This window comes from Mobula birostris, chromosome 5 (assembly GCF_030028105.1).
Source record: "Mobula birostris isolate sMobBir1 chromosome 5, sMobBir1.hap1, whole genome shotgun sequence".
Classification (NCBI taxonomy): domain Eukaryota; kingdom Metazoa; phylum Chordata; class Chondrichthyes; order Myliobatiformes; family Myliobatidae; genus Mobula; species Mobula birostris.
In genome coordinates, this window is record NC_092374.1 from 29,199,522 (window position 1) to 29,211,546 (window position 12,025).

The window sequence follows — 12,025 nt, forward strand, 5'->3', positions numbered from 1 at the left end:
AGGACAAAGAGATTGCAGTGCTGCTCCATTCAGTTCAAAACATCATGCTGGCAACTCAATTACTAATTTAAAACTATCACATTGAAATAAGTAATATTAAAAAGTAAAATATTTTAACATTCAAAAAAAACTAGAAGATTAGTTAAACACTGCCAAAAGCAGTTAAATAACTAAAATAATGACACAAGCTGGAATAGATGTCTGGAAGTCCGCCCACATCCCCTTTTGCTTTATATGCCAAGCTGTACAATTCCCATCGAAATCACTGAGACAATGCCAAAGACACACTTTCCAGTTCTGATGAAGGATTTTCGGCCTGAAACTTCAACTCTGTTTCTCTCCTCACAGATGCTGTCTGACCTGTAGAGTAGTTACAGTATTTTCTGATTTTTTTTCCAGCACCTGCTTTTTTTTAATGATTTTCACTTACCTGCAGAGAGGAATCTATGGCATATACTGTACTTCCCATTTTAATGACTATACTGCGGCCAAATGTCCAAGATAATGAAGAATGAGGGGTGACCTCATTGAAACCTATTGAATGTTGAAAGGCCTCGATAGGGTGGATGTGGAGAGGATGGTTCCTATGGTGGTGGGGGGGGGGGGGGGGAGTGTCTTAAGACCAGAGGATTTAGCCTCAGAATAGACGGGCATCCTTTTAGAAAGGAGATGAGGAGGAATTTCTTCAGCTAGAAAGTGGTGAATGTGTGGAATTCGTTGCCACGGGCAGCTGTAGGTGACAAGTCGCTGGGTACATTTAAGGCAGAGTTGATAGATTCTTGCTTGGTCAGGGCATGAAGGTTAAAGGCAGAAGGCAGGAGATTGGGGCTGAGAGGAAAACGGATCAGTCACAATGAAATGACGGAGCAGACTCGATGGGCCAAATGGCCTAATTCTGCTCCTATATCTTATGGTCTTATAAACAGGTTAGGAGTAACTTCTATAGTTTTACTCATCATCATGGCTAACGATAACCATAAAAGTACTTAAAATTAAAAGTGTAAATGATGTGAAAGCCGTTCACTTCCAATTACATGATCACTTAGCTGCCACTCAAGGAAAATAGAAAATGGAAGCTAACGTTCTACAAATAAAACCCTGGTATAGAAATTAGAACTTATTGTGTTTTATTCCGGGAGAAAGCTGATAATTAAAACTACAGTTCTCTAAGAACATGGCACAAGCTCCACTGTGTTCATGTGTTCTACCTACAGCTCACAGACGTGATGTGACTGCATTGGACCTCCTGTGTGAACCAATACAAACCTTGAGAATGCTCACATGCTACAAACACTTTGCAAGACTGACAAGTCAAATTTGCCAGGCGCAAAACTTATACTCCAAATGTTGAAGTGAAATCTATAGGTGTGAAGTAGTTTATCAGCTGCATGTTGTGGCACATAAAAGATTGTGGAGTTAATAAAAACAACTGTCCAGCAATCATAAAAATTATATTAACATACATAAAGTGATTGTGGTAAACCATATATATGTTGTAACTGGGTTAACTGTCTGGACACGCCCCTCTGCTGACTGCCCCTGTGGCTCCTCCCACAGGTACCTGTATAAAGGTGATTTCGCCTTGTCCCTCCCCCTCAGTCCAGGGGCACTCAGCATGGAGGTCATATTGTACAGCGAATAAAAGCTTTTCAGTATTTTACCCAACTTCAGTCTTTTGGAGTTATTGAAGGTGCTTCAGTGATGGAGGAACTCAGCAAGTCAGGCAGCATCTGTGAAGGCCTATGATATAAACAGTCTATGTTTTGGACTGAGACCATTCCTCAGTACCGGAAAGGAAGGGGGCAGCGTGGTGGGAGGAAGGGAAGGCATACAAACTGGCAGGTAATAGATGAAACTAGATGAAGATGAGGGTGGCTGGGGAAGGGATGAAGTAAGAAGCTGGGAGCTGATAGGTGGAAGAGGTAAAGGGCTGAAGAAGAAGGAATCTAATAGGAGATAATGGACCATGGAATAAAGGAACAGAGGAGAGGAATGAGAGGGAGAAGAAAAGGGATTACCAGAGTGAGGAATGGAAAAGAGATGGGGGAGGGGGGAGAGGGGAAAATTACTGTAAAATTAGAGAAATCAACGTTCAATGAGGCTATCCAGACAGAATATAAGCTATTGCTCCTCCAACCTGTGTTTGGCCTCATCTCGGCAGTAGCAGAAACTATGGAGATACATGTCAGAAGGGGAATGGGAAATTCAGTTGAAATGGACGGCCACCGGGAGACAGACAGAGCGAAGATGCTCAACAAAGTGGATCCCAATCTTCATTGTGCCTCACCAATGCTAAGGAGGTCACACTGAGAGCACCAGGTACAGTAGACAGCCCTGAGTTACTCCCAGGTTAAGTGTCACCTCACCAGGAAGGAGTGTTTGGGGCCTTGAATGGTGGTGAGGGAGGGGTTGTAGGGGCAGGTGTACAACTTGTCCCACTTGTGGAGATAATTCTCACTTTATAAAACATCAGAAGAATTGGTTTATTCTGTTGTGATATTGGTTGGCAGCCACTACAAAGCATCCAGGTACCAAGTCTTTCACCCTCAGCACTTAATGCTTTTATGCCTGTGCTACATAGAAGAAAATATGATCAGATGGAAAATGTAGTGGAGAAAAGGGTTAAATTACTTTTCAAAGGAATGTACAGGAATTAATTACTTACTGAAAGGTGGCTAAAAGTGCAAGGAAGTCTGACTGGAATAATCTTGTCAGTTTTGCTTCAATCGCAGTCATTGTGGAGCACAGACTGACACTTCCCTCATTGTTAAATCTAGAAACAAAACAATGTTAAAAATGAAGTAATTTCCTTAATAAACTTATAAAAAGATATAGTCATCACCATAATTAAAATGTTGATGTATTTGTGGTGGGATGCCCTGAAGTATCTGTCATAGCCCAGTTGTTAACGGAGTGTGTTCTGTCCGTCCAGAGTCACAATGAATACAATCTTCACCACACTGGGGGAAATTCAACAAGCAGCACTTTTCAGACCTCGCTAAATACTCTGGCCCCATTAATGAGGAATCCATTCATCAAAGGTGCCTACATCAGATATACAAGACCATAAGACATAGGAGCAGAATTAGGTCATCTGGCCTATTGAGTCTGCTCCGCTATTCAATCATGGCTGATCCTTTTTTTCTCTCCTCCTCAACCCCAGTTCCCGGCCTTCTCCCTGTAACCTTTGATGCCATGTCCAATCAAGAACCTATCAATCTCTGCCTAAATACATCCAATAACCTGGCCTCCACAGCTGCATGTAGTAACAAATTTCACAAATTCATCACCCTTTGGCTAAAGAAATTTCTCCGCCTCTCTGTTTTGAAAGGGCACCCCTCTATCCTGAGGCTGTGCCCTCTTGTCCTAGACTCTCCCATCATGGGAAACATCCTTCCCACATCTACTCTGTCTAGGCCTTTCAACATTCGAAAGGTTTTAATGAGATCCCCTCCTCATCCTTCTGAATTCCAGCGAGTACAGACCCAGAGCCATCAAACATTCCTCATATGATAACCCTTTCATTCTCAGAATCCTCCTTGTGAACCTCCTCTGGACCCTCTCCAATGTCAGCACATCTGTTCTAAGATGAGGGGCCCAAAACTGTTTACAATACTCAAGGTGACGCCTCACCAGTGCCTTATAAAACCTCAGCATCATATCCTTGCTCTTGTATTCTAGACCTCTTGAAATGAATGCTAACATGGAATTTGCCTTCCTCACCACCAACTCAACCTGCAAGTTAACCTTCAGGGTGTTCTGCACAAGGACTCTAAATTCCTTCTGCATCTCAGATTCCTGGATATTCTCCCTGTTTAGAAAATATTCCGCACTATATGGAACTGAACACTGTGATCTTAACCAACAATTCACAAGAGACCCGAAGTAATATCAAAGATGGTACATCAGCAACTATACTTCATTAGGAGTTTGAGGAGATTTGGTATGTTACTAAAGACGCTAGCAAATTTCTACTGATGTACTGTGCAGAGCATTCTTACTGGTTGCATCACTGTCTGGTATGGAAGGGCAACTGTACAGGATCAGAAAAAGCTGCGGACGGATGTAAACTCAGCCAGCTCCATCATGGGCAATACCCTCCCCAGCATCAAGGACATCTTCAAAAGCTGATGCCTCAAAAAGGTGGCGTCCATCATGAAGAATCCCCATCACCCAGGACGTGCTCTCTTCTTATTACTACCATCAGAATGGAGGTACAGGAGCCTAAAGAAAAGTCATATACTGTACTCAATGTTTTAGGAATAGCTTCTTCCCCTCCACCATCAGATTTCTGAATGGACAATAAACCAACCCGTGAACCCCATGTCACTATTTTTACTTTCTTTTTACACTATTTATTTAATTTATCTATATTTAAGCCTGGTAGAGCTGCTTCTACTGACAGAAGGGGCAAAGGCAGGTTACTGGCCTTGTGGCTATGCCCACGCATGGGGAAGGCTTCGGGAGTAAACCCCGAGGGAAAAATCCGGAGCTGGAGTCCCTAAGGCAGTCTCGCGTTGAGCTCAATGGTGACTGGCAACTCCTGCGACACTGCTGGTACCAAACTGTATTGGTCTCTGCTGTTCCTCTGGGATCATCAGATACGTGGAGAGGGGAAGCATCCTCTATGGGCAACAGCTTGCTCTCCATATCGTACTGCCCAGACTTGCGTATCCAGAGAGCTAGGACGCATTATCCACGGTCAACCGTGACGGACAAAGGCCTCATCATCATATATTATTGTAATATGTAAATTTTTATGTATTGCATTGTACTGCTGCCTCAAAATAACAAATTTCATGACATATGTCACTGATATGAAAACTGATTCTGATTTTGATTCTGATAAACCTCAGTACAAACTGTTGTCAAGCAAGGTATGTCATTATCCAAAGACTTCACTCATATTATCTAGCTCTAATACCTCACTTCACCTCCAAGGTATTTTCTGCTGGAGTGCAGCTAATTCGTAGCACTAATGGGAATCTGTTCAACCAGGGTCTTGGCCCAAAATGGCGATTGTTTATTCGCCCCGCCCCCATTGATGATTTGCTGCTGGATCCATGTCACTTCCCCTCCAGTGCCAAGGACACTCCATCCTCAGTCATCGAGTTGGCAGCACACAGTTGTTCATTGCATATTTTCACGTATGGAGGTTAAGTTGCTGCACTCATTCACTGAAGACTAAGTGAGAATGGGCCTTACGCTTAATACTTGCAAATGGAGGATGCACTACCAACCTACCTCCACGGTACATCACTGTCCTCTGACAACAAAATACTCCACAGAGTTCCTTGAAAATTTAGACCAATTTCCATAACTCAGGAGTGACCCTTTAGCAAAGCTAAGTTATGAAATCCACTACTGCCTCCAAGATGCTGCCCCAGCCTTTGGATGCCTGAGGACAAGAATACTTGAAGGTCATGACCTCAATCACAGCATGGAGTTCATGGTCAACAATGAAGAAGGGATCCCTAACTTCACGAGCCTGAGCTTACAAGCACTTTCTAGATTTCATAGGATGCAAATTTGGAATTTTTAGGCATACGTAAAAAATAATTTGCCATTCAGACAGTTTTTCAAAATCTTTAGTTTTATAGTGTAAATAATGGGATGTTGTAATCCTATTTAGAAGCCAAAAGAATAAAACCTACTTTGCACCCAATTTTGGCAAATTTCAAGCCAGTCAGACCCTCAATAGTTGTTGAGTGTTATCTTGGTCATTGTTCACAAAATCGGAGAGAGCCTGACATTATTTGTTATAGGAGTCAGTATAGAATTAAAACTGAACTTGTGGGCCGGCTGGTGGCCTAACAACGTCGGCGCCAGACCCAGGAGCGGAGGTTCCCTGGTTCGAAACCAGTCGGGTCCGCTCCCGAGTATGCTTTCCATCCGTGCCGGGTTGAGTGTCGAGATCGCAACTCGACCTCGTAAAAAATGAAGGGAAAATACTGTGAAAATGTCTGTGTGAGGAGTGGCGTGCCACACAGTCTCTCTCTCGCTCTGCGCATTGTAAAAGCCATGAAAAAGACATCATCACGGACGCACGCACGGACACGCAGGCGCACACGCACAGACTCGCATGCACGCACACCCCAAAAAAAAAACCTGAACTTGTAGGTAAACCACTCCAGGGCTTCACAAAGTACTTCACAATCAATGATGCACATTTTGAAAGGTAACCACTCTCCTAAATGCAAAAAACAAAATGAGGATAGCAAACACCCAACTCCAACTCCACCGTCCCGTAAAAATGATTACCTGCTAATTCATTTTCAGTCTGTACAACCTTGAAAAGTAACAACAATAATTCAGAAGGAAACATTTGTGTGCAAAACAATCCAGGAAATCCTTATGGCCAGAATAAATCTCTACATCAATGTAAACGTAAACTGATGGAGGCAAGCTAGCCTTCAGCAATATGGAGACCTGATCAGCATGCCAACTTTCACTGAAAAAATCTAAAACAAACTGAATTCACCTCCCTGATTTTTGTCTACATACCAAGTAACTACATTTAAGCACACGTTCCCTGCTCTCCATCTCTGAAACAAGCAGAACAACATTTTGTACAGCCTCAGCTGAAACTTTCAAATTGTATAACAGCATGATGCTACACATCAGGACTATTTTGAGATGTCAGACTTCTGGGAGATAAATCACCTTCCTTTGGGTTACTTTTCTAAGTTGACATTAGCAGCGATGGTATCAAGATGTGATACAGAAAGTTTTGCCTCCCGTGGCAGAAATGACAATCTACTAACTTGTGTTTTGGGTTGCTGAGAATTTTATGTGGCATCCCCTTCTCACTTCGGTCTTGGAAATTTCTGAGAAAGTCAATGTACTTTATCCCAGCTTTGCTGTTTTCAAGATTACACCGTGCCAGGAAAAGGCTTAAATGTTCAATTTTCAAATGCAGTCCAAAGGTTCCCAGGACAGACAGGAAGTCTCTGTGTAGTACCTGCCAATTTATATATCAAAGAAAAAGACATTGTGAATTTATAGTAGTCATTCCTGAAAGAAACAGTAAATCAAGTTGCTAATACTGTAAAATACCGAATACAAGGTAAATGGTACGAAGTGATAGTGATGCACATGGTTCCACACGGCATAATGCCTCTGCAGGTTTGAAATGGTAACCACTTTTAGAGTAATGTTACCCTAGCCTTAAATGAGTGCATGCTGCCTGGATGAACTAGAAATCCTATAATCCCACAACCTAGAAGAAACTCCGTACAAGCATTTTGTTGTGAAAGTTCTCCTACAAGTCATCACTTTAATTTTCCTATAGAGCAGAAGACTTGAGCTGTATAGTGGCTGGTCATAAATGTTATTTACTTGTCACAGTAAAGAGAGAGGACGTTTGGTCCACCAGGTTCATTCTGGCTCCCAGCAGACCATTCCTGTCTCCCATTTCCTCTTTCTGATTTCCCAATTGCCCTGCAACTTTTTGTCTCTCTTATATGGCCATAAGATATATGAGCAGAGTTAGGCCATTTGGCCCACCTAGTCTGATTTGCCATTTCACCATGGCTGATCCATTTCCCTCTCAGCCCAGTCTCCTGCCTTCCCCCCGTATCCCTTCATGCCCTGACCAATCAAGAATCTATCAACCTTTACCTTAAATATACATAAAGACTTGGCCTCCACAGCTGCCTGTGGCAACAAATTCCACAGATTTACCACTCTCTAAAGAAATTCCTCCTCATCTTATATCTGTTAATACCCCTTTGTTAGGAGATTCAAAAGGGAATTTTTTATTGATCTGAAATGTTTATATTGCGTATCTCTCCACAGGTGATGCTTAACTCACTGAGTGTTTCCACCTTTTCTGTTTTTATATTAGATAAGGGAATTTTCATGGCATAACTGACACAACCCAATATCAAACTCATTCTGAATCAAGGACCTAAATTTTACTGTTGTGTAAGAAGGCCAAAAAACAAAAGCAGAATTAGGCCAGACAACATCATGAGCATGTTCCGTCATTGACTAAGTTTTTGGAACTTCTGTCATATACCGTGTTAAACTGCACTTCATTTAAATATGTTCATGAAAATGTTCTGTGAAGGATAGAGAAAAGTGAATTTCAGTGTAGTCACTTCACCTCTTTGTAGAATTATCACCAGGCAATGAGGGAAAGGCAGTCAATACAATTCTGTCACCCTTGTTAATGTATGAAGACAAATTAAAAAATACTTCAGCACAAATTGTTTCCCTCTATTTTGTGACCATAAACTAAGTATATATAGCACAGCTTGACGTGAATGTGGAGGATTACTTCACCATTAACAATACTTTTGATCGCCTACAATTTGATTAAAATATTACAATATTACATTAGTCACAGGAAAGAAAAAGTACTCTTAAATATTTCCTACCTTGCCTGTCCTTTCAGTGTCATACTTTTCAAACTCTTCTTTCATAAGGTTATAACCTTCTCTGAATTTGTCCTTCAGCCATTTTTCAATATCAAGAGATGCTTTTCTCTCCTGCTCTGCTTTGCTCAGTGTCCTCGTTGGTCCTGCGGAGAATACTAAAGAACGCATGAGAACCAGTAAATGCCATTCTCATATGCACCTGCATTCCAGAGAATCACAAATTATTTGTTTCCTTTTAGGGAATGCAACAAAAGTCAAAGGGCCATTTCCACCCTGTGTTTCTACAACTACGTCAAAGCTGTGAGCTTCCTGATTCAACTGGGGAGTAGTTGAGTATTGTGGTTAATTGATCAGACTTGTATTCAGGTGCCTGATAAATTAGTAAATTGATTTATTGCACGCAGATTCTTGGATCATCAAAATCTCTTCTGGGTAGAGGCAACCCGTAAAAGAGTGATGAGTTGCAGTTTAACTGCAGGGGGACTACCATCCCAATGGGAAATCTGCTTTTGGCTCCAGGGAAGGTTTAAATTAGATTGGCAGGCGGCTGGACTCAAGGGAGCAAGGCCAATGAGAAGACAGGAGTATGTGTAGCAACCAAAGAGCCTAATCCTAGCAATCAGGATAGTTAGTCATGTTTACAGTAAAAGGGCAGATAAAAGCACTAGTTGAAATTACATCTATTTCAATGCACGTAGGTAAGACGGACGTGTCTTCTAGGGACAGGAATATTTTGGCCGTAGCAAAACATAGCTGAGGGAAAGCCTGGCGACTCAGTGTTCTGGGATACTGATGTCAGAAGAATGAGTAAGTTTGGAGGTATGTTGCCTTTTTAATAAAGGAGGACATAATAGCAGTGCTTAAGAGAGAATATTCCTGAGGGATCATCTAATGAGGCTATTCAGCTAGAACTTAGAAATAAGAAAGGGTTTGTCACCTTGGGTCTGTTATAGACCCCAATACTCAGTAGAAATTTGAGGAGCAGATGTGTCGAGAAGATGCACCTGGTTGAGAAAGTAGCAGGGTACTACTGATGGGAGATTTCAATTTTCCTGGTATCATCTGGGCCCTCCAGAATGCAAAGAGCCTGCCTGGATGAGCGGAATTTATACGGTGCATCCAAGACAGTTTCCTCATGCAATACAATATACTGAGAAACTGTACACTGTATTGCATGAGGAAAGGGAGGGAGCAATACTGCACCTCTCCTTAGGGAACAAGGCAGGCCAAGTAACTAAAGTGGCAGCTCCAGTGACCACAACTCTACTTGTTTTAAAATAATTATGGGTAAATGGGTTAAAGTCCTGACCAGGAGCAGTGTCACTTTGAGGGCATTAGGCAGGATCTAGATGTATTGACTGTGGGTTGATAATGAAGCAGATTACATGAATTGCAAAGAGATTCTTGCCACTGTCTGTAAGATGTTTGTGTGCCCTGGTTCATATTTTTACTGTCATGCTGTATGAATTTCATTTAGCAGTTCTGTAAGAGCAGTCTGTTCTGCTGGCAGTCTGTTTGGGTTATTGTTGAAGATAAGGAATGTGTGCCATCCAATTCGGATGGTAGAATTAGGGGGAGGTTTTCTTGGTGAGGTTGGTCTTGGAGATCTTTTTTGGGTCAGCAGGCGATGAAGAGAGAAGACGCCGGGGAGAACCGGTGATAGGATACGACCAGGTGGGAGACCCGTTTGTTCCAGATGGAGTGCGAGCGACGTTCAGAAGGTGGTGTATGCTTTCACGCTGACCGAGGGCCCAGCGCGCGAGTGACAGAGAAGTTCAAGGTGAGCTCCAGCTTGTGCACGTTTCATTGTTTAATTAAAATGGGCCCCTTTCTTTTTGTTTTTCTTTACTAATCCTTTAGTTAAGATTCATAAATATAATTCCTTTAATCGTATGCAGTGTACTGTCTGTTATTTCACGGCACCAATTTGTATTGGGTAGCAAATTGCTCAGCATACACACAAACCAGGGGTTGCAGAGGGAGAGCCATCTCAGTCTCATGAGTTTAGTGGGACTGGAGAATGTTTTCCCTAGACTTACGTAGCCAAGGAAACCGGGAGTTTCACACGTTCTACCTGTGACAGTGTGGGTTTCCTCTCCGTCCTCCAGTTTCCTCCCACAGTCCAAAAATGTACTGGTTGGTAGGTTAACTGGGTATTGTAAATTGTCCTGTGATTAGGCTAGGGTTAAATCGGAGGTTGCTGGGCAGTGTGGCTTGAAAGGCTGTAAGGGCCTATTCCATTCTGTATCTGAATGAATAAATAAATAAACAAAGTGCAGAAGAGATTGACCAAAATAATTCCAGAGATCAAGGACTTTGGTTGTGTGGATAACCTGGAGAAACTGGAGTTACGCTTGAAACCAAGGGAGTTGTTTGGGCTCGCACAAAAACCGAGAAGACTGGAAACACTAAACTGATAAAAGTAGTTTTATCTCTTTTTTCCCAGTTCTGATAATGGGTCTGCAACCTGAAATGTTGGGAGATGGGATTAATATGGAAGGTCATGGACAAGTTGGTCCAATGGCTTGTTTCCATGTTGTACTACTCTATGATTCTCTTTGGGGTCATGTTGGACCCCCTATATCCTTCAATCTTCTCCCACATCCAAATTCATACAAGCTGGAAAGTTAATTGGTCACTTAAAATTGCCCCAAATACAAATTTTGGATAGTGTGGGGGTGTGGATAAGAGTTGATGGAGATGAGGCACGCGCCCTTCCTGTTTCTGTGCATTATCTATATATTTATACTTAGGGGATTATCTATATATTTATACTTAGGGGATTAACCGAACACTTACCTTTTGTGTCTTCAAAACTCATTTGATCATATGACTTTCGAGCAGAGCCTTCATTATTGTGCATCATCCCATTCCTGTAGTCATTTCCAAGTTTCCTCATTAGAACATCTCCTTTAATGACACCAAGACCATCAATGTCATATCTGTTAGAAAAGACAGATTACGGAGATGAGAGAGCCATCTTTACTCATATTATTAATCTGGCATGGTTTCATGAGTCAGATGAGCAATTATAGGAATTGCTGTGTATTCACAGAGAGAATACTTCTAAAAATTATAATATGAACTGTCACAGAGTCTATAGGAAATGTTGACTTTGGTGCTAAAATAGTGAAATGAGACTACAAGTGACCCTGTAGTCCAATTTATTAAAGTTACACTGGGCCATCTCTTCTCTATAAAAGCAAAGATGTAATGCTGATACTTTATAAGGCATTGGTCAGACCACATTTGGAACATTGTGAGCAGTTTTGGGCCCTTTTTCTAAGAAAGGATGTGCGAACATTGGAAAGGGTCCAGAGGAGGTTTAAGAGAATGATCCCTGAAACGAAAGGGTTAACATATGAGGAACATTTGCTTGCACTCGCTGGAGTTTAGAAAAATGGGGAAATGGGGGGGAGGGACCTTATTGAAATCTACCAAACATTGAGAGGCCTGAATAGAGTGGATGTGCAGAGGATGGACAGTCTAGAACCAGAGGGTAGAGCCTTAAAATAGACGGGTGTCCCTTTAGAATAGAGATGAGGAGGCATTTCTTCAGCTAGAGGACTTCTCAGAAGGCCATTATTCAATGCTGTATCTGTGTGCTAATCACTTGCTGTACCTGAGTGCTGTTTGAAATTCTT

General features: G+C 42.0%; 1 protein-coding gene across 3 annotated transcripts in view; it reads right to left on the reverse strand.

Annotated features, from left to right (window-relative positions):
- The window catches only part of LOC140197206 (EF-hand calcium-binding domain-containing protein 6), a 66,718-nt gene that overhangs the window by 31,733 nt on the left and 22,960 nt on the right, over positions 1-12,025 (reverse strand). For 2 of the 3 annotated variants that reach the window (XM_072257129.1, XM_072257131.1), the window contains 4 exons: positions 11,181-11,323; positions 8,382-8,536; positions 6,765-6,961; positions 2,666-2,773 (listed from right to left, as the gene is read on the reverse strand). In XM_072257129.1, the coding sequence (XP_072113230.1) occupies positions 2,666-2,773; positions 6,765-6,961; positions 8,382-8,536; positions 11,181-11,323 (603 nt within the window). The remainder of the gene's footprint in view (positions 1-2,665; positions 2,774-6,764; positions 6,962-8,381; positions 8,537-11,180; positions 11,324-12,025) is intronic. The other variant, XM_072257130.1, reaches the window with a different exon arrangement.